We start from the raw sequence: 22,438 nt of genomic DNA, 5'->3' as shown, positions 1-22,438 counted from the left end.
TTTATCGAGAAAACTATTTTTTATTTTATTTTTTATTTTTTTAATCATTTAAAATTAGGACCAAATTGATAAGATTTGAAAATATTGAAAATTAAATTTATTAAAATTTTAAAATTAAGACCAAAAATAATAAAAATGTAAATATTAGATAACTAAATTTATTATTATACCAATAAAAAAAATTTTCATACTTTCATTATGAAATTAATAGTGATGTGGAAAAAACAAATTTCAAAAACTTTAATAATTAAATTAAATTTTTTTAATTGAGTGATAAAAATAAAAATACTCTTATAATTAGGTAATTATTTTTACAATTTACCCAAGTTTTAAATAATAAAGATAACTATGAGGCTTGGGAAGTTGAGTTGAGTTTCTACTTTGTTCAGGTTAAAACACATAAAATATTTTCATTTTTGGCATTCAAAATAAAAAGTATATAATTTAAGCACTTTCATTATATAGTATAGTTATTTTGATAATTTTTTGTTAAAAATATAAATGCTGATGTGGCAATTAAAAATTAAGCATAATAATAAATTATATTTTTTTATAAAATATTTTTTTATATTTTTATATTTCTTTAAATTTTTTAGAATTAAGAATATTTTTTTTAATTTTAGGATCAAATTAAGATAATTTATAAATTTTGAAGATTATTTTTTTAAAATAATATAATATGTAAAAGATGATGACTAAATTTATTATTATATCAATATTTTTAACTACCACGTCAACATTTGTGTTTTAACTGATAGTGACCAAACTATGTAATTTAGATGCTTAAATTACAAATTTTTTATTTTAAGTGTTTAAAATGAAAATATTTCTATAGCTGGGCGATATCTATGTAGTTTGCCCATTAAATAAATAAAAATTATCCAGATAAAACCCTAGCCAAAGGGGAAAAAAATATAGAAGCGATCTTAGGAATTTCATCAATCAGGTTCGTTACACGCTTGTTTAAACCTTTCTTTATGTTTTCAAATTTTCCCTGCTCCACATATTTTAGGGTTTTTGAGGTTTTACTTAAGTCTTTTACGGTTTCTGAGAAATCACGTTGGACGAAAATTCGGCTCCATGTTATTCGATTTAGTTTAATTTTATAATAGAATTAACGATCAAGTTTGATTCTTTTGAACAATAATTTTGTTTATCTATTTCAATTGCTCCTTAATTTCGTAACCAACGGTTGAAAGATACACATCAATGGAAGTTCTGTGTATATTCTTGCTGGAAAAATGAATATTGGTGATAGTTTAGGATTTTGTTTTATTTATTTTATAATCTATTAAAAAAGAGTCCTGGATTTGCTTAATTTCCTAAGTTAATTTTTCAGATAAAACCTAGCAGAAAAAAAATGGAAGAAGAGCGAAGAGTGCACCCGGATTGTATAAATGCCTCAAATCCGTATCATGAATGCGTTGAATATTGCTTCCGGAAGATTGCTGAGGCCAAAGCTAGAAAGGATAATTCAGTGACAGGTTTAACTGTTATACTTGTAATTCTTAAATTAATGTTTTTGTTTACCCTGCCTTTTCCTTGAGAACTCATTAGACAGTTTATCTTTATCGGCTTAATTGCAATTTATGTTGTTATAGAAACTCCGCAACCTGAGCATGGCCAGCCTGTTACGCCTGCTGCTTATCAAGAACAAGATGTGCAACCTGGCATTCCGGAACCAGAAGAAAGCCCTGATGCTGATAGTGACGGCCCTGTTGAGGAGAACATTGAAGGAGACATTACAAATCTTACAGGAAGGCAGAAAAAACTATTTGAGTTGAGACTAAAGATGGTTAGTTTGATTGATCTTTCAAAAACAAGATGATCTGTTTTGTCATCTTTATATATGTACTGATTATTAAGAATGATTATCTGTTCCAGAATGAAGCGAGAAAAGCCAATCAAACAGCAATGGTGGCTGAAAAGAAAAGAATGGAAGCTCTGCCAGAATCTAGAGGAATTTCTAAGCAAAAATGGCTGGAGGAAAGGAAGAAAAAGATAGGAAAATTACTAGATGCTAATGGTTTGGATTTGCAAAATGCGTATATGCTAGATACCCAAGAAGCAGCTGAGGCAAAATATAAGAAATGGGAAAAGGATCCTGCTCCATTTGGTTGGGATGGTATGCTTCTATCTACTACTTATTATTTTTACTTTTCTCTTCAATTATCCTGGTTACATGATTGTTATGTTTCCTGGTTTTTAATGATACTCCTTGTTCTAATTTTTATGTTGTACCAGCTGCTTGTGCATGCATATTTCTAAGTCGTAAATATTATAGGCCCGTGAAACTTGTCCAATGCATTCTCATCTTTTGTGTGTGTGTGTGTGGATGAAAAAAGAAGAGCTCTTATCCATTCTGTAGGATAGAAAATTGTACCATGTCAATGAGCTCAGTCTGTGTTTTTTCTTGGAGGGACTTAACAGTCTTCAATCAGAAGACATTGTACAATGCATACAAGAAGCGGACAAAGAACATTGATATTGACCTAGAAGAATATAACAGAATGAAAGAAGCAGATCCAGAGTTCTATCGTGAAGCTTCAAGCCTCCAATATGGGAAGGTATGATCGGAAAAAGTAGGGGGAAAGGGTTGCTAGTTTCTTTCTTATTATCCTGCCCATTTGTGTAAGTATTCACCATGTGTTCCTTATGGTGAACAGGCACCTAAAACTTCAGAAGATAAGATTGAGAAGATGGTGAAGGAACTTAAAGACCGTGAAGAAAAGCGCAAGTCATTTAGCCGGAGAAGGAAGTTTCATGAAGAGAAGGATATTGATTCAATCAATGATCGTAATGAGCATTTCAACAAGAAGATTGAAAGGGCATTTGGAAAATACACTCTGGAAATAAAAAATAATCTTGAACGTGGAACTGCATTGCCTGATTAAGGTATATTGTTCATTGCTATGCTTTTGTCCAGCTCAGCAAGCATCAAGCCAGGCTTGCTTGCCTTCATAAATCAATGAATATGTATGGAATGTATTTTCAGATATATCCTAACCTAATGGTTTGACTGGACTATAGTAAATCCAATGCTGTTATACGTATACCTCCCTGCTAGTGTATCTGATCTTCATCTTTTGAGTACTAATTAACCTTTATCTTTTACTGGATTGCTTGCCTCCATGAATCTATTTGTAAGAGCAGTATGTCTGAGATCTTCAACTCGGCCTTATGGTTTGACTTAGATTGGATTGAAGTGAATCTGATGCTGCTACTAGTATTCCTGGGAATATCTTTGCTGCTGATCTTTTTGAGTAACCTGTCATTAAACCTTGTTTTATTTTTCACTTGAGCACCACTTAGACTAGTCCAGAACAGATTGTGGGGCTTCACACTTTTCCCACTGTCTCTATCTCAGTATTTTCTTATTGATTCATTAGGTTGCTAAAAAAATGTACGACTGTCTTAACTAGTTATAACCACCTTGCAATAATGAAATCCTGCAAATGTTACCAAGTTGTAGGGAGATTCATTTCGAGGACAGTTATAGAGAGGCTAATTTAGCTGCTGACTGGATTGCTAGGACTAGGGAGCGAAAATGCCTTGGTGACTTGGTGTCATTTTCGTTAAATTAAAGCTTTTATAAGGTTGCTTGTAAGAGTTTATTTTGCAATTTTCTGGATTTGGTACCTATGTACCTAAACCTAACACCATTTAATGTGATGATACATATAAATAAAAACAGGTCAATTACTTTGTATCATTCGTTGAAATTTATACTTTATGTTATGCTTTACATGTTGGTTCACTCATATTGTCGAAACAATTTTTTTATTTCTTCGATTTAAAAATGATGGATTGACTTTTTGGAAAGCGAAAATGGAGTCGCCACCAATGTTTTCTTGTTTAGGTGTGATCGGATCACCTAAAAATTTGGGTTGTTTTAATAAAACATTTTGGTTTACTAAAACAATGATTTTGGTCTACGAAAATATGAAAAAATAGGCTCGGGAGTCGATTACGTACGAGGAAGGATTAGCACCCTCATTACGCCCAAAATTGGTACCAAATCGATTAAATACTGTTCTTTTGTCTAAAATTAAAAATGTTTTTAAAATGTGGTTCTTGTTGATAACATTTGAATAACCTGAGTCCATTGCCAAAAATCTTCTTGTTTCGACGTTCGAAAATTTGTAATTCGAAAATAACAAAAGGATGCCCAACTATTTAGTCCAACGAAAAATCGATACCCAGCACAGTAGGGCACGATTCCTCGAATTTTCAAACATTGACCATTGCCTCACCTTGGAAGATACGAGTGAAATTCCGAAGAGATATTTGATTATTTTGAGCAAATAGGAAATTGCAACCCAACACGATAGGGTACTATTTCCTAAACTGCTAAATACCGAACATTTCCTTTATAAGTTTTTTCTTAGAAAACATGAATGAAATTCTAAAGAGACATTCGATTATTTTAAGCAAACGAGAAATTGCAACCTAACACGTTAGGGCACAATTCCATGAATTGCTAAATATCGAACATCTCTTTCATTTTAATGAAATTTTTTAAAAGACATGAGTGGAACACCGAAGGAATATTCAATTGTTTTGAACAAATGGGAAATTGTAACCCAGCACGATAGGGCACGATTCCCCGAATTGCCAAACACCTAATATTGCCTTTATTTGCGAAAAATCTTATTTTGAGGTAACAAATAAATGAATAAAACGGATAAAAAGACAATAACGAATAAGCTAGGAAATATTCGAGATTAAAAAGAACTAGTAATAAATAAACAATCATTATATAAGACTAAAGAATGATAGTACAATGAAGATAATAATAATATTAATAGTAATAATACAAGTAATAATTTTGGAATGATGTGTGAAATTATATATATGTATGTGAACATATAGATAAGTAAACAATATATATAGTGTGTGAAGAGTAAAAGGTAAAATAAGTGTATTTAAAGAGTAATGGGTAAAAATATAATAATAATATAATAGTAGTAATAACGTAATAGTATTAGAAATATACGATATATAATATTGAAGTTAAATACATAATATATACATGTTAGAAATAATCATAATATTAAAAACAACTATTAATAGTACTACATAAATAGATATATGGTAGTATTATATACATGATATAGTTAAAAAATATATAAACGTAAGATAATATGGGAAATAAAAAATATATAAACGATATAGTATTAAGGCATATACAAAACAATAAAAATACAATATTAAAAGATATATATAATGTATACATAATATAATATTAAAATATTTACATGGTATGTAACACCCCTTACCCGAGGCCGTCTCCGGAATCGAGTACGAGATGTCATCCAATTTAACTGATCAAACAAGTCATCTATTCGGGGTAATGTATACTTATTCTTCACTGTCACTTTGTTAAGTTGACGATAATCAATACACAATCTCAATGTCCCATCCTTTTTCTATACAAATAGCACGGGAGCAACCCACGGAGAGTAACTTGGTCTAACAAATCCTTTATCTGTCAGCTCTTGTAATTGCACTTTTAATTCTTTTAATTCAGTTGGTGCCATTCTGTAGGGAGCAATCGATATTGGAGCAGTACCTGGCATTACTTCAATACCAAACAATCACGGATTATCTTCACTTTGTCTTCGGTTTCTTTTACCAAATCGACTCCATGTAACTGATTTTCATTAAGTTCAGTCCAATATAATGGAGTCCGACACTTTCGTCCATACAACGCTTCATAAGGTGCCATTTTTATGCTTGACTGATAACTATTATTATAAGCAAATTCCACCAAAGGTAAATATCTTTCCCAATTACCTTCAAATTCCAAAACACAACATCTCAACATGTCTTCGAGTATTTGAATTACTCTTTCAGACTGTCCATCGGTTTGGGGATGGAATGCTGTACTAAAATTCAATTTAGTACCCAATGCCTCTTGTAATTTCTTCCAAAACCTTGAAGTAAATCGTGGATCTCTATCAGATATAATAGACATAGGTACACCATGTAATCGGACTATCTCAGCAATATACAATTCAGCTAACTTATCAAGTGAAAAACTCATTCGCACAGGAATGAAATGAGCCGACTTAGTCAATCGATCAACTATAACCCAAATTGAGTCTTTCTTTTTCGGTGACAATGGCAATCCAGAAACAAAATCCATAGTAATTCTATCCCATTTCCACTCGGGCACCATAATAGGTTGAAGTAATCCTGAAGGTACTTGGTGTTCAGCTTTTACTTGTTGGCACACTAAACACTTTGTCACATACTCGGAGATATCCCGTTTCATACCCGACCACCAATAAAATTTCTTCAAATCATTGTACATTTTTACACTACCGGGGTGAACTGCCAAATGACTATCATGTGCTTCTTGCAAAATTTTCTGAATTAAATCAACATTTTTCGGAACACATATTCTATCACGAAACATTAAACATCCATCTGAATCAATCTGAAAATCAGAATTATTGTCCACTGCACACTTTACCATCTTTCTACTTAGAATATTTGTGTGCATAACTTACTCAATCCTTGCTGCATCGTTGAACATCAATTGATAGTATAATAAGTTCTTAAGTCTTACAACTTACCTGAGCTTGCCATTTATGCTTTAAACTGAACTTTCATGAACATGATTCGTTTACAAGCCCGTTGAGCTACATTGAAATAATAAGGATACTCGGGTCTCTTCTGATAATAACATGCCAAAGCCATGTCCCAGACATAGTCTTACATGGGATGTTCTCGTGATGGTGCCCATGCCATGTCCCAGACATGGTCTTATAGGGGACTTCTCATCTCGGTGCCAACGCCATGTCCCAGACATGGTCTTACATGGGACCTCTCGTCTCGGTGCCCATGCCATGTCCCAGGCATGGTCTTACAGGGGACCTCTCATGATCTTAAGGATGCCAATGCCATGTCCCAGACATGGTCTTACATGGGATCTCTTTACCCAAATGTCATGACATTCGTATCCAGTACCATTCTTATGTATCAACGGGACTTTTAAATTTTAATTCTCTATCATTTCATGCTTGGATCATCATCAAATAAATTCATGCATACATACGAGTGATAGAACCAGGATCAATCAATGCAAGAACATTAGTGTCGTAAAGAGAAAATATACCAGTGATCACATCAGGAGAAGATGCTTCCTCTCTAGCTCGGATGGCATAAGCTCTTGCTGGAGCTCCCACTTCAGATCTTACAGTCGTGTCTTTTGTTACGCCTCTACCACTAGTTCCAATCCCCACATTTCTCTGTGGTCTTCCTCTAGTAGTCACACTGCTCGATCTCACATTTTGAAACTTTTCTATCTCTTCTCTTTCCGGACAATCTTTCACAAAATGATCTTGAGATCCACATTTAAAACAAGCTCGGCTGATTAAATAACATTCCCCCAAATGTCGTTTTCCACAATGTTGACATTCCGGTCTAGTAGGTTTAACACTACCTGTACTTGCCATAGAAGTTGCCTGAGCTTTAGAACCTGAATATTGTCTTCCTCGATCTCTTTGAAAATTCACACTAGAAACATTCGATCGAGTATTCATTTCTTTAAACTTCTTCGCTTGAGACTGAAATGGCTTGCCCATTGATCTTTTTCTTTCATCTCTTGCTTCACTTTCCACCTTTCTTTTCTCTTTGCTCAATTCTTCAGCCTTGATAGCTCTTTCAACTAGTACCACTAACTCTTTAATTTCAAGAATTCCCACTAGCAATCGGATATCCTCGTTTAATCCATCTTCAAACCTTTTACACAATGTAGCTTCATTAGATACACACTCTTGGGCATACTTGCTTAATTTGACAAATTCTCGCTCATATTCGGCTACCGTCATGCGCCCTTGTTTCAATTCAAGAAACTCTTTTCTTTTTTGATCAATGAAACGCTGACTCACATACTTTTTCCGGAATTCTTCTTGAAAGAAGTCCCATGTAACTTTCTCTTTAGGCACCACTGACACTAAAGTTTTCCACCAATTATAAGCCGAATCCCTCAGCAATGAGATAGCACATTTGAGACTTTCTTTTGGAGTACAAGATTTTGTGAAATTGAGGCCCGTTATGAGCATTTTATTGGTATCAGAGCAGGTTTAGTCGGTTCTCGGAAATACTCAGAAAGAATAAGAGTCTACCTATACATGCCATACTTATATATTTTGATAGTGTGACGACTCCTGACATTTTAAAATGTTTTCTTTTATAGTTATGGATCCTGAACGAGCTAGTACAGATGAAGTAGAGAGTAATGCACCTATTCCCGCAGAAGGGACGGTGCCATCAGATGTTATATCAGTCCCATATTTCCTAAGTGTTCTATTTCGTCTACTGGGCCTCTGCTAAAAAAATGTTACAAGATAAAAGATTATCTTTGATTCAATGATGAATGATTATAAAGGAAAAATAAGTTACAAAGCTGTGAATAAAGAAGTATGTATTTGTAATAAAATAATTTAAAGTTGTGAATAAGTAAATGTTATTTAGTTCTGTATGGAGATTTAAAATAGTAATCCTTATAGATAAGGATGAAAATATACATTTATACACTTAAAAGAGTAACCTTGATAAATGAGAAATGTTTTACTAATAGACAAAAATGTCTCCAATTGATCTAGTTCCGACAGTGATGAAAGTGATATTTGACTATTTGATAGAGAAAGGGGAGTTGCCTATATGAGTAAAGATTTATAAGGTATGAAATGATTGTTTGAAAGCTACATCGGATCGACAGAAGTCGTATGCGGACTTGAAAAGAAAAGAGATTGAGTTTCAAGTGGGAGATAAAGTATTTTTGAAAGTGTCTCCATGGAAGAAAATTTTGAGATTTGGCCGTAAAGGCAAATTAAGTCCAAGATTTATTGGTCCGTATGAAGTGATAGAAAGAATTGGTCCAGTGGCTTATCGATTGTCTTTACCACCGGAATTGGAAAGAATTCATAATGTGTTTCATGTTTCTACCATTTAATTTAAATGAAATTAAAGTTTAAAAATTGACCCATTCATGATATAATTGTAAATTGATTAGTGATGTTAGATAATGAATGTTTGAAGTGTTAATTACAAGTTTTACTAGATGAATTTCAATGAAAAATGTTGAAAAAGGGCTAAATTGTGAAAGATGGTAAAGTGTGCAGTGGACAATAATTCTGATTTTCAGATTGATTCAGATGGATGTTTAATGTTTCGTGATAGAATATGTGTTCCGAAAAATGTTGATTTAATTCAGAAAATTTTGCAAGAAGCACATGATAGTCATTTGGCAGTTCACCCCGGTAGTGTAAAAATGTACAATGATTTGAAGAAATTTTATTGGTGGTCGGGTATGAAACGGGATATCTCCGAGTATGTGACAAAGTGTTTAGTGTGCCAACAAGTAAAAGCTGAACACCAAGTACCTTCAGGATTACTTCAACCTATTATGGTGCCCGAGTGGAAATGGGATAGAATTACTATGGATTTTGTTTCTGGATTGCCATTGTCACCGAAAAAGAAAGACTCAATTTGGGTTATAGTTGATCGATTGACTAAGTCGGCTCATTTCATTCCTGTGCGAATGAGTTTTTCACTTGATAAGTTAGCTGAATTGTATATTGCTGAGATAGTCCGATTACATGGTGTACCTATGTTTATTATATCTGATAGAGATCCACGATTTACTTCAAGGTTTTGGAAGAAATTACAAGAGGCATTGGGTACTAAATTGAATTTTAGTACAGCATTCCATCCCCAAACCGATGGACAGTCTGAAAGAGTAATTCAAATACTCGAAGACATGTTGAGATGTTGTGTTTTGGAATTTGAAGGTAATTGGGAAAGATATTTACCTTTGGTGGAATTTGCTTATAATAATAGTTATCAGTCAAGCATAAAAATGGCACCTTATGAAGCGTTGTATGGACGAAAGTGTCGGACTCCATTATATTGGACTGAACTTAATGAAAATCAGTTACATGGAGTCGATTTGGTAAAAGAAACCGAAGACAAAGTGAAGATAATCCGTGATTGTTTGGTATTGAAGTAATGCCAGGTACTGCTCCAATATCGATTGCTCCCTACAGAATGGCACCAACTGAATTAAAAGAATTAAAAGTGCAATTACAAGAGCTGACAGATAAAGGATTTGTTAGACCAAGTTACTCTCCGTGGGGTGCTCCCGTGCTATTTGTGAAGAAAAAGGATGGGACATTGAGATTGTGTATTGATTATCGTCAACTTAACAAAGTGACAGTGAAGAATAAGTATCCATTACCCCGAATAGATTACTTGTTTGATCAGTTAAATTGGATGACATCTCGTACTCGATTCCGGAGACGGCCTCGGGTAAGGGGTGTTACATGGTATATACATAATAATGTAAAAAATAAACTATTAGTAATATTATATAAATATATACATATAATAGTAATAATAATATAAAGGTATTTCATATAAACAGATATGCACGTGAAAAAAGAAAAGAAAAAAAATAATAATCACAAAAGTATGAAATCAAAATAATATGTAGAAATATGTTTACTCTAAAGAGAATAATTGAAACTTAATTGAGAGAAGTAACAAAATCCAAGAGATAACTTACAAGTAAAACAAATTATTGAAACAGAATTTTGGGCTAAAATTAATTGCGTATAAATGTCTGAGGTCTAAAATTGAAAATGCCCCAAATCTTAAAATACCGCGCAAAGGGGGCAAATTGCAATAGCACACAGACTGCATGGCCAATTTAAAATAATATAAAAAAACTTAAATATGACCCGATTAAAAGCTAGCACAAAGGAAGGGACCAATTGCACAAATTACCCAATTAAATGTAACATGCGCATGGTCCCAAGCAAAAAAACTGATCCCACTCCCCTATGCTACTTTATTTTATTATTAATTAATCTCACTCCCCCATGCCACTTTGTTTTATTATTAATTAAAACCATATTTTATTTCTCTTTTATAGTATAAAAAAACCCTTTTTTAAAAAAAAACAAAAAAAAAGTTAAAACACCACCCTATCATCCTACATTCATTTTTCAAAATAAAGAGAAGGCTCTCAACTCTCTCAGCCTCTAAACATCCGGCCAAGGTTCGGTCACCAGACCACCGTAGCGGCCGTCGGTCGCCGGAGACGGCGCTGCAGTCCACGGTGGCCGGAGAATGCGAAAAGGCCCATTTTTTACCCGTTTTCAGATGGATTTGAGGATCAAGCACTCCTAGCCCAAAAATGTTTTTAAAAAAAACTTTGTCCTCTCCTTAGAACGGTTTTAACATCGGGGAGGAGCTCTTCCGACAACGAGAAGGCCAAACGACTCCGGTGAGTCTTTTTCTTTCTTTTCCTTTGTCGCATATGTATATAAATATAAAATAAGAGTAAAATAATAATAATAATAAAAGTAAAATGAACAAGAACTTAAAACAAAGGTCGAAAACTTTGAAGTTTTTTTTTCTCTATTTTTTTTCTTTTTTCAAAAGAAAATGCCCCCTATTTACAAACGTTTTTTTTCAAAATACAATCGATCCCCCCTTTTTGACTCAACCACGCCGAACGGAGGGGAGGGCTCCGACGACGCGGCGACAGGGCCGGATCTGGTGAGAATCCCTCCTCTTTCCTTTTATTTGCGTTTTTTTTTTGTGTATCTTTGTTTAATTAGATTTGTATAAAAAATAAAAGAAATATTAAAGAAGCAAGAAAATGAAAAACGAAAATAAAGAGAATAAAATCGGAGATCAACCTTCGGTGTGTTTTTTCTGTTTGATTCTTTGAAAATATGCGTGTGATACAATTTTTGGATCTCCTCTCTCTTTTTTCTTTTTTTTAGTACCATCTCTTCCCTCTCTTTTATTTCCATATTCGTGTTTTTTTTTTAAATCTGGGATTTCAGGCTTTATAACCGAAATACAATGGATTTGCTATTGTCTATTTCCTTGTTTTCTTGCTTCTTTTCTGTCCCTTTTTGTTTTTTTTTCTTCTTTTGGCTTTTGCAGGTGTAAGTGGAGCAGGTGTGCTGGTGGCAGACAATAGGGGTGGCACTAGGTGGCTAAAGTTTTTTTTTTTTTGTGTTCAGGTTGAACTAGTGTAATGAGATTAGGTTGGGCCAAAATGGTTTGAACTTGTAACTGAGTAATGTACTAAGTTTAATTTAAGTTTGATTTTATTAGGCTCGGGCAAAATTGGGCCTTACACATATTATTGCTGCTTCTTAAATGCATATGATTATATATCATGATATTTGAAGGATTGAGATAAAAAGTTATTGTGCTTGACTTAAATTTATTAAAGGTAGTTCAAGTAAATAGTGTATGATAGTTATGGTTATGCTAGATGAGAGATATCGTCATTTTGTGGTGCTATAGGTGCTATCTGATTAGACTTGAGGAAAGCTGAAATGATAATTAAGTTTGTCATCATCCCAATTCCCTGTTCATATAGTAAACTTGTGGGTTTGGCCCCCATAATTGAAGGGTAACTTTCCGTTGTTTGGTGGCTACGAAACAATGGGGGGGATAATCAGGGAAGTTAAAAAGACCTTAAACCAGAATATTTACTTTACAGGAATCCAAGACTTAGGGACCATGATAGGCTGAGCAGTCGATTAATTGGAAAATTTGATTTTTGAAATGAGAACTGAATTCGAATAATAAATTGATATAAATATCTCGTATTTTTTTTGTCAAAAAAATGAATAAAATGTTCTCTAAATATCAAAAAAGATTTTATAAAAAATTTAAATTCTAAAATTTTTCTAAAATAATAATTTTAAGAACTCCGATAAAAAGTTATTAATTTTTTAATTTTAATTTAATTTGATTAAATTTATTCGAAGTGGTTTAAATTTAAAATTAAATTATATCCAACAGTAACCCTTGCAATTAAGAAAAGAAAATGGAAATGAAGCGCTGAACCCTCACCACTATGGTTGCATGCATGCCGTAGGCCATTGGTTAAATACTTTCGAAGTTTTCATCATCATATCAGGCCACGTACCTTTCGTAAAAAGACGGGACTATGATTCTCTTTTACACCACCCCATAAAAACATTATTACTTATAAATTTATTATACAAACTGTTTAGTTCGGGGAAAGTGTATTAATACTATTTCCCTTTCTCTTTTGTACTGCACTGCTACCAGCCTACTACTTTGTTTTTTCGCTTTATCTTTCTTTGCCTTTGTGGTTTTAGCCGATTTCTCATAGGATAAGACTGAGTGGTAACCCATGTGCAGCCATGACGCGTGGCTTCGTTTGTAGGGTCCTCGTATTCCTTGCCCTCTCGTTTTCTGCTTTTGGCAACCAACTGACCTTTCCAGAGAGGTGAAAAAAGGAGAAAGAGGGTCAGAATTTTAACTTTTTAATCCCTTTTTTATCTTCCTTGGGAAGGGGGCATCTTTGGTTCTTTCTTGTTACCCTTCTCCGTTATACGTGTCTATCTATCATATGTTGTTACAAAAAGTTAACTCATGTGTACCTCACATGATTCCAAAACAAGGCCCTTAAGTTATGGGAAATGAATGATCCCCACTCACTCCAAATGGCCATTATGGGGAAATTTTTGTTTACCCATTTTGTCATTTTAGGTTTTTTACAGTAAGTTAGGTCTTGAATGAGACGTATTACCTTTAAGAAACGACACTAAGGAATCAATTATCTAAATTCTTAAAAGAGATTTACACTGCACACAATGTGAAAAAACAGTGATACATGGAGAGGGTCATCATCATCATTCATAATAATAATCTTCTCATACACACAAACGAACAAATGGAGAAAATAGAAAAAGAGTGAAGTGGAGACAAAGCTATTTGGGTTGATTTTTTTTTAGTTGGTGGGGTTGCTGCGGAAGGATCCCAAAGCTTTGATAGCTGCTGCTCTAAGGATGTACTGATGATATATAGCTGCTGCAAGTGCTCCAACAAATGGACCAACCCAGAAAATCCACTGTCCATCACAAATATAAACCATGTCTTAGTTTCAAAGATCAAAAAAGGACAATGAAATGTTATAGTATATGAACACTTACGTGGTCATCCCAGGCTTTGTCGTTGTTGTAGATTACAGCAGCACCGAAACTCCTTGCAGGGTTAATACCAGTACCGGTGATGGGGATGGTAGCCAAGTGAACCATGAACACTGCGAACCCTATTGGAAGGGGAGCCAATACCTACAACCAAAACAACAGTTTAAATCCCATCAGACACTGTAATAGCTTAAAAACATGGAGTCAATCCATATATAGAAGTTACATACAGGGACGTGGGAGTCACGAGCACTTCTCTTGGGGTCGGTGGCTGAGAAAACAGTGTAGACAAGTACGAAAGTTCCAATAATCTCAGCTCCCAAAGCAGTTCCGTTGTTGTAGCCAGAAGCCACCGTGTTTGCACCACCGCCAAGGGAGTTGTATGGATGCTTCATGAAAGCTTTAACCAACCCAACTCCACATATAGCACCCAAGCACTGTGACACCATGTAAGCCACAGCCCTGATGAGAGATACTTTACGGGCCAAAAACAACCCAAAAGTCACCGCAGGGTTAATGTGTCCACCTGTAACCAAAACAACCAAAACACTTAAAGCAAACAAAAGGGTAATTTAGTTTTTAGGGTATGGGGTTTTGTTTTGGTGTGGTGTTGGCGTCGGTGTCGGTGTTACCTGAGATACCGGCAGTGCAGTAAACAAGGATAAAGATCATGCCACCGAAAGCCCATGCAATACCCAAGAGACCAACACCATCACATGCATCTTGTTGTTTCTTGTGACCAATTACGGTAGCAACAGTGACATAGAGGAAGAGGAGAGTGGCTATGAACTCAGCTATGAGGGCTCTGTAAAAAGACCATGACTTGAGTTCAGCCATATCAATCAGAGGTGCCGGTGGAGGGTCCACATAGTCCTTACGACCCTGTCCTTCTTCACTCACTTCCTTAGACATTGTTTTTGGGTCTCTCTCCAAGCTTTCCTTTGTGGTTTGCTTATGGGGAGGTGCTTATAATCTATATGTTGTTTCTTTGTGGAACTAAATGCAGCTTCAAATCACACCCTTTTAAACTGGTGTCAAGGGGCAACACAAATGGTGCATTTATGGATAAGCCAAGGGTAGTGTTGGAATATAATTTGGATTATGGGAAATCATTTTCCTTAAATAATAATATATAATTTGGTGGATTTGAGAAGGGGTAGGGGACAGTCAGGGTGGGACCAAAGGGTGTACAGCGAGACCATGTGTCTGTGAGGGCTAAAAGTAATCATCATCTCAAAAGTAGGGTTTCAAAGGGGTCAGCCTGGCATCCAACCGAAGCCACGCTTACAACAACGGTTATATCTTGTCTTTTTTCCCTCTCTCTTTTTTTTTTTTTTATTTCTCCATAATTTTACTTGAATTTCCTACAATATCCGTTTCATGTCCCCTGCCCTTTGTTTTGCCACGTCATCTCATACCATTTCCGTTCTCTCCAGTTATTTACTGCCTTTAGTATCAAACTCTTCCCAATTTTTTGGTTTATGAATTAACCTAAACTTTTAACTATTTTTAAATGGTTAACTCTCCAAATGAATTTCTAAATTATTCATTTATTTATTTTAAATATTTTAATCTGGAGCTAACTTACCGCTTAAACATTTTAAATATGATATTGTTAATAAATTTAGTAGGTATACGAGTGTTCATATTTTATTTCACTTATTTTCCTTTTAGGACCTATTACTCCTTACATATGAATTCCTAACTTTATCATCTAATAACATCTTCCTAATATTAATCAAAGATTCTCTAAATACATGTTAAATTTTAACAATCAAAAACTATCTTCTTTCTACTTTAATTCTCTGGATAAATAAAACCATCATAACATCCTCTTGCTATCACTCTCCAAAATAACCTTAGAATAACCTCTATGTCAAGCTACTTATAGACCATGATATACGGTCCATAATTTATTTATTTTAAATATACTTTGCATTAAATGTAAGCTAGCATTTAATGTCGAAATTAACTAAATGATTTGATTGAGGTGATCTTAGTGTTTCAAGTTTAAAAATCAATTTAGAATCTAAACGATAATTTATAAAATTTAAATACAATTAACTCAAAAATAAAATATTTATACTTAGTCCAATATACTATTTTAGGCTTATATGACGATTTGACCCACAAACTATATATTTTAATTCCGAATATTGTTAATGGAAGCTGCCTTACCAATTTTCATGTGTAAAAGAAAGTCATGTGACATGTTGTCATTGATTGGGTATACCAATTTTTTTTTTACGCTGCTAATTGTTTTTACCAAAAATTATAATGGAATGACAGCTTAGATACGAAAATGAGGCTACAACATATTTAGATACCATATTGAAAAAATTGAAAAGGTATAAGTCTTATTTTTATTAATTAAAGTAAGTACATAACTATATTATTATTATTCAAAGAATCAATCATACGTCAATTTAATTGAAAAACAATTAAAATTCTATTATTTTTATAATAATAATAATAATATGAGGTATTTTTATCTCTTTAAAATATTTGTATATAAAATCAATAATTTGATAAAATATTATTACCATTGTAAATATTATAATTAATTATTAAAGGTGTGTGAAGAAAATAAAACACTATAAAACTTTTAACTATCTTCCATTTTAACCCTTTTTCTTCCTTTCTTTGGAACAGAGAAATTGAGTGTTAGATAGAAAATCAAAGACATTACTTGAAGCAACCTCAAAATTGCACAAAACCACTATTTCTAGTTTTTCTTTTCTTAATCATTAAACAATAGCATTTACTAATCATATAAATAAAGTAATAAACTATAACTACACCTTTCTCAATTTCTTTTTCCTTTCTACTTTATTAACTCTACCCTTCTCATTTAATTTCAAATAAAATACATCCTTCCCTTTAAAAAGATTATTTTTTTATAATTTGATGTGATGTTCACATGCATATTAATGTGTACCTTCTCTTAAGATCAACATATATCCTCCTAGCATAAGTTTACCAGCATACTGGCGAATTGCATGTTAAAGAAGCCTATAGTATAATAAACGAGTTATTAAGTAGCAAGCTATAATCATTGAAGCAAAAGTGGTCGGATTAGTTTTAATCGGATAGCGGGTTGGATTAAGACGAATGATGACGAGCATCATAACAAGATTATTAATTTATAAAATATTATTAAAAGATGTTAGTTGTTTGAAATCGTAATGGTATTTAATATTTGTTATTGCTAATGAAAGCAAAATGTTGAGATTATGGCTTAAGATCGCTTCGTGAAGTCTTGCGATGATGTTTCACCCAAAACAACTTTTCTTTTAGAAAAAGAAAAAGTTATTGTGGAATGATTATCCATTGCAGAAAAAGAAAATAAAAAGAAACCTTTCCGTTTCCACAAATAATTAGTCTGCTATACTTAATTCTTTAAGGTGTAATGTATGATAATATTTTGGATTCAGCATATCCAAAATTACCAACTCACAGCATCAGCATTATAATGGATACTTATTTGTTACAAAATTCCAGAAGCGTCTTCGTATATTTCTAAATGATAGAATTTAAGGGTGTATTTGTTTTAAGGAAGACATTTAATTGGTTTTTGGAAAAGTTAAATATTTTTTGTAATAAGATGTGTTTAGGGGAATCTATACACCTAATAGACATCACTGTCCCTTAAGTTAAAATTTACCCATGCCTGGAGGACCCTTATAAAAGTGAGAGTAAATCGATTCCTAAGCTGTTCTCAACCCTTCTTCCAGCCCAAAAACTACAACACTGATAAATATCAAGAAATCCTTGATAATTGTCTAAGGGCAACATGGCCCTTACAACCCAATGATGGTCGGGGAGATTCTAACAAATGTAATGGGAGGTAAAGCCACTCCCCCATTAGCCTCGCTAACAAGTCAACTCAAGTCAGGTCACTTCGTAATTTATCTTTTGTGTAAAGAAAAATTGTTACTTCCTTATCACTCTACACCTCATCAATATACCTAACATCTACGAGAACATGAGAAAGCTTATTCTTATGGCCTTGTCAAAATAACAACATGCTTTGCACAAACATTTTATCACATCTAGCAAGCTCGCATGTACCTTAAAATATATATATATAGGAAACAATTTTAACAACATCTATCAATTTGTTACGGACCAGAGTAAGAAAAAGACGCAAGCAACTCACATTGTATATACTCTACTGAACTTAACCTCAACACTTTCAAAACCACCATTCCAATGCCTCTTTACATTATTAGTTTTACAATCTGACGATGTAAACCATTTCCCCTCACCATAACATTTGTGTTACAATAAAATACAATACGAGGACATCCAGATTAGGAACATTTTAAACTCCGATAATTATAAATAAAATAATTCTATATTAAGTAACTCTTTAAAAAAAATCTAAAAACAGCCGTTAATAATAAAATCCATTTTTAAAAAATGGGGAAATGTTGAATGGATAAAGTGTGGATTCCTTCCCAAAAATAACGTAATTAACTCTCAATGATTCCAGTATTTTGGTAATAGAAGTTGGTTGATATTGGATTATAAAATGGAGTAATGCTACTAATAGGGGATTAATCAAGCATCACGTGGTAACAGCTGGCTAACAGTATCACGGATGATTCTGCGGCACATTCGGCAACGGTCCCACCACCACCATGCTTATCTTTCATTTTCTTTTTCTTTTTTTAAATCTCAAACCTATCCACGTCACGGGTCCCACCCACTAGAATTCCATGTTTCCCTTCCCTTTCTCTCTTTATTTCATTTTCCACCTATTTCTCTCTCTTTTTTGCCAAAAAAAAGTTATATTTATCTTTCACAGATAAAAAAATAATCCATGAAAGTTTAATGTTCTAATAGATAAGTAGCTTTTATCAAACATTGTTAAATCTTAATTAATTAAATATCAATTCAATTAAAAAATAAATAAAATAATATATTAATAGGTTTTAATAATTAATTTAGTTTTTTAAACAAATTTACCTATTTTTCATATTTAAAAAATCACTATGTGAACTATTTATTCGTTAAAAAAACTATAAAAAACGTTTTTTTAAATAAAATCTCCATTTTGTATTATTACTATCAACGTACTGAAAGAAATTCAAAATAAGCGACTAATATAGATTAAAAAGTACAAAAAAAAAACATGATTTTGACATGTATTTTTATGATTTCTAACCTGTATTATTTACATGTCAATTTTTTTTCTTCAAAAACAATATATAAAAATATTTTTTAAAAAATAAATACACTTAAAAATTGTTGAGGAGTGGAATTTTGATCGTTTAGAAAGAAATTGCCAAATATTATCCTTTAAAGATTGATAAATTCCTCGATAAATTTAATATTCGACTTAGAATATTTATGGTTTGTTTTATGGGAATAATTTACATTATGATTATTTTAAAAATTAAAATTTTTAGACACTAATAAAATTTTGTTACATCATCAAATTTTAAAGATGTAAAATAATTAGTATATACTCATCTATAGCGAAATTATTATATGAACTCTTCCCCATATATTATTCATGATCCCTTTCCAATTATTTCATAATATTCCAATAATTTTTTCATATCATCGACACAAAATTTTGATAATTTTTTTTATCTTGAACCCCAAACCCAAAACCTTGAGAATCTAACATTTTAAACCTTAAACTCGAACCCCTCTTTATAACATCGAGTACAAAACCCAAACTCAAACATTAAACCTTAATCTCAAACCCAAATCTAAACTTTGAGGTTTAAGGTTCAATGTTCAAGATTCAAAATAAAAAAAAATATTAAAATTATGTGTCAATAACATGAAAAAAAAGTACACTAAAATTACTATTATTTTTAAATTGGTTGCACAACAATAAAAAAATTTAACTTACGAAAAAATAAAATAATTAAAATTTGTAAAAGAATTTAAAAATGAATTATTTTAATTAATTTAATTAAAATTAAATTAAGTTAGAGAAGATATAAGATATAAATAAATATATAATAATATTTTATTATATTTAAAATTTAATAATATGATATTATTTTATTGGTACTTAAAAGTTATATTTTACAAGATGATTCTAATATAATTTATTTTCATGTTTTATTCTCTCCAGCTTATTTCTCCTTCTAAAAAAGCATCTCAATATTTGCTTCTGATGGTGCCAATTGCTCAAGTAAATTAATTCAATTTAAACACAACTTTATACCCCTTCATAGGAATGAAATAAAAATCCAGAACATTTAATAAGATAGCTTTGTCGCCGGAAAAATTAAAGAGAGTTGCCACGTGTGCAACGTCGTGAAAATGGCTAGATGTTTCCAGATTTTTCTACAGCAAGCCGTTGAACGAACGGTAAGGAAGAGGTGGACCACCCGCCACCCTTTCCCCCATCAAACGGTCACATTGATTTTTAGTTTTCAATATTCTCTTTCTTTATTTCGTGGTTATGATTAACGCTTTGAACCCTGAAATTTGAAATCCCCTAAAGCACCTTAAAGCGTGGGCTCCATTTTGCTTTTGAAAACTTCCTCCTTCCTACTTTTATTTTCCCGAAGAGATTTCAATTCCCCTGCTTTTTCAAAATTTCTGAATTTTTTTATATTTCATTTTTGTGGTTGCTTTCATTGAGATGTGACGATTTTTAATCCTAATTATTTAGTTTACATCGATTTTTAAATATCCTTTCCTTTCTTTTGCAGGTCACGAAAATGACCTCAGCTCACTCACATTTGCCGCAAACCCTCAAGCGGCAAGGCTGTTTTTTTTTAATATTTGTAATTTCCTGTTTGGTTCTTGGGAAAATAAAAAAAATGTAGCGTATATCTAGTAGATAATGCCAAACACTCGGCCATTTCCATTTTACGAACTTGCGTTGACGACACACTTCCTGATTTTTGCCACTGTCTGTCATCACAGCCGTCATTGGCCAAAGCCAAACTTTTCTATCACCAACCCACCAAGTTACGGAATAGGGTTAAAGTTACATAAAAACTTTTGCGTTAATGGAGAAAACAGTAACGCTAATCACCGCCGTAAATTCGAATTTAATTTGATTATCTAGACGTTGAACTTTAAGTCTTTAGTTCAGCCCCAAAAGAATTTAAACTTCTGGTTTAATATTGAATTTCATCCTTTTACTTTGTAAAAATTACAAATTGGTCCATCAATATTAATTTATAAGAATTTAATCCATTTAGTTGCTCTAATTGATTGATACTATTCAACCTCTTTGTTAAACCACTGACTTGAATTAGAAAAATATCGGCAATTTACATGTAAAAAATTAGTTTCACCTATTCGTCAATAACTAGGTTAACTTTTCAGTTTTTTTTAATAATGATCAATTTTTGACAAAGTAAAATGAGGGACTAACTTCTAAATTAGACCTAATATTTTCTATTATTGATACATTTTTATGATAATTTAAAAATAAAGTAATGTGAAATAATTTGAGTGGAAAGTGGAATCTTTGTAAATTCAACCGAGAATCAGAGGGCAAGGGAATAGGGAATAGGGATCTTTGTTAGTTGAAATGATAGTCTGGGAATCATCTGCCAGAAAAGAAAATAATAAAAAAATAAAGATGTCTGAAAATTTGACAGAGAATCAAAGTGTTTGTTTTTTACATACACTGAAAAAACTGGGATTAACTGAAAATAATCAACAGACCAAATATGATTAAAGAAACTAAGTGGATTGTACTTTAGTAGGTAAAAAAAGAGAGATGAACGCCTTTTCCTAAATGCATTTATTTTTTACTTTTTGGGATTTGTCGTTTACAGTATATGAACAATTTTACAAAACATAGGAATTTAAGTGCTTTTTTTTGTGGGGGTAAATAAATATTTTATTAATGCAAGAATATAATGGTTTAGGAGATTGCATGATCTTATCTAACTCCAACCATATATTAGTAAATAAAGTATTAGAGGGACCAACCTCAAGTGTGGGTTTGGGACAATTTTTTTCTCAATGCAAGTGGTAAACTATAAAACAAATATAATTATCTGTTAAGAGTTTGTGGGTATATAAAGGTTATTTTTTTATTCTTTTTAAGAGATTGTAAGGTTGTTATTAATTATATTAGATTTTAATTAAATTTGATGTTAAATTGGATCCAACATTTAAATAGGAGATACAAATTTTCCAATACTATATTCTTTATTCACGAAATTCAAAAATAAAATTTTGTTTAAAAGATATTTCAATTCTTACAATTTAACCTTGAGTTGAAAACTCAAAGGGCTACCTCAAAAATTGGCATTCCTTTTAACCTATTCTTTTATATTTAATTATTAGGATATTGAAGGTTCTCATAGGATGGATTATTGTACCTTTTCATAGTTTCTACTTTGATTCCATTCAGCCTTTGTTGATTATTTCTATATATCCTTTAGAAAGGTGGAGTCGTGTATTTATATGATATAATTAATGTCTATTAATGTGATATCTAG

General features: G+C 32.3%; 2 protein-coding genes and 1 long non-coding RNA gene across 3 annotated transcripts; 2 read left to right on the top strand and 1 right to left on the bottom strand.

The window, feature by feature from the left end:
- Positions 1 to 807: 807 nt before the first annotated feature.
- LOC107947183 (pre-mRNA-splicing factor syf2) lies at positions 808 to 3,114 on the top strand. The gene is made up of 6 exons (XM_016881760.2): positions 808 to 946; positions 1,340 to 1,484; positions 1,602 to 1,795; positions 1,885 to 2,125; positions 2,431 to 2,567; positions 2,667 to 3,114. The coding sequence occupies exons 2-6, from the start codon at positions 1,361 to 1,363 to the stop codon at positions 2,892 to 2,894; spliced, it is 924 nt and encodes a 307-aa protein (XP_016737249.1). The 5' UTR covers positions 808 to 946; positions 1,340 to 1,360; the 3' UTR covers positions 2,895 to 3,114.
- A 7,790-nt stretch (positions 3,115 to 10,904) lies between these two features.
- Positions 10,905 to 12,168, top strand: LOC107947177 (uncharacterized). Its single transcript, XR_001697067.2, has 2 exons — positions 10,905 to 11,299; positions 11,971 to 12,168. It is a non-coding gene; the product is annotated as an uncharacterized lncRNA (long non-coding RNA).
- Positions 12,169 to 13,601: 1,433 nt separating this feature from the next.
- On the bottom strand, positions 13,602 to 14,912 carry LOC107947167 (probable aquaporin PIP2-8). Its single transcript, NM_001327531.1, is given in 4 exon segments — positions 13,602 to 13,921; positions 14,004 to 14,144; positions 14,231 to 14,526; positions 14,633 to 14,912. Coding segments are annotated over 4 exon segments (837 nt in total). The 3' UTR covers positions 13,602 to 13,801.
- Between the last annotated feature and the right edge of the window lie 7,526 nt (positions 14,913 to 22,438).

The sequence above is a fragment of the Gossypium hirsutum genome, chromosome A01 (genome assembly GCF_007990345.1).
Source record: "Gossypium hirsutum isolate 1008001.06 chromosome A01, Gossypium_hirsutum_v2.1, whole genome shotgun sequence".
Classification (NCBI taxonomy): domain Eukaryota; kingdom Viridiplantae; phylum Streptophyta; class Magnoliopsida; order Malvales; family Malvaceae; genus Gossypium; species Gossypium hirsutum.
This window is presented reverse-complemented; position numbering and strand designations above follow the sequence as displayed.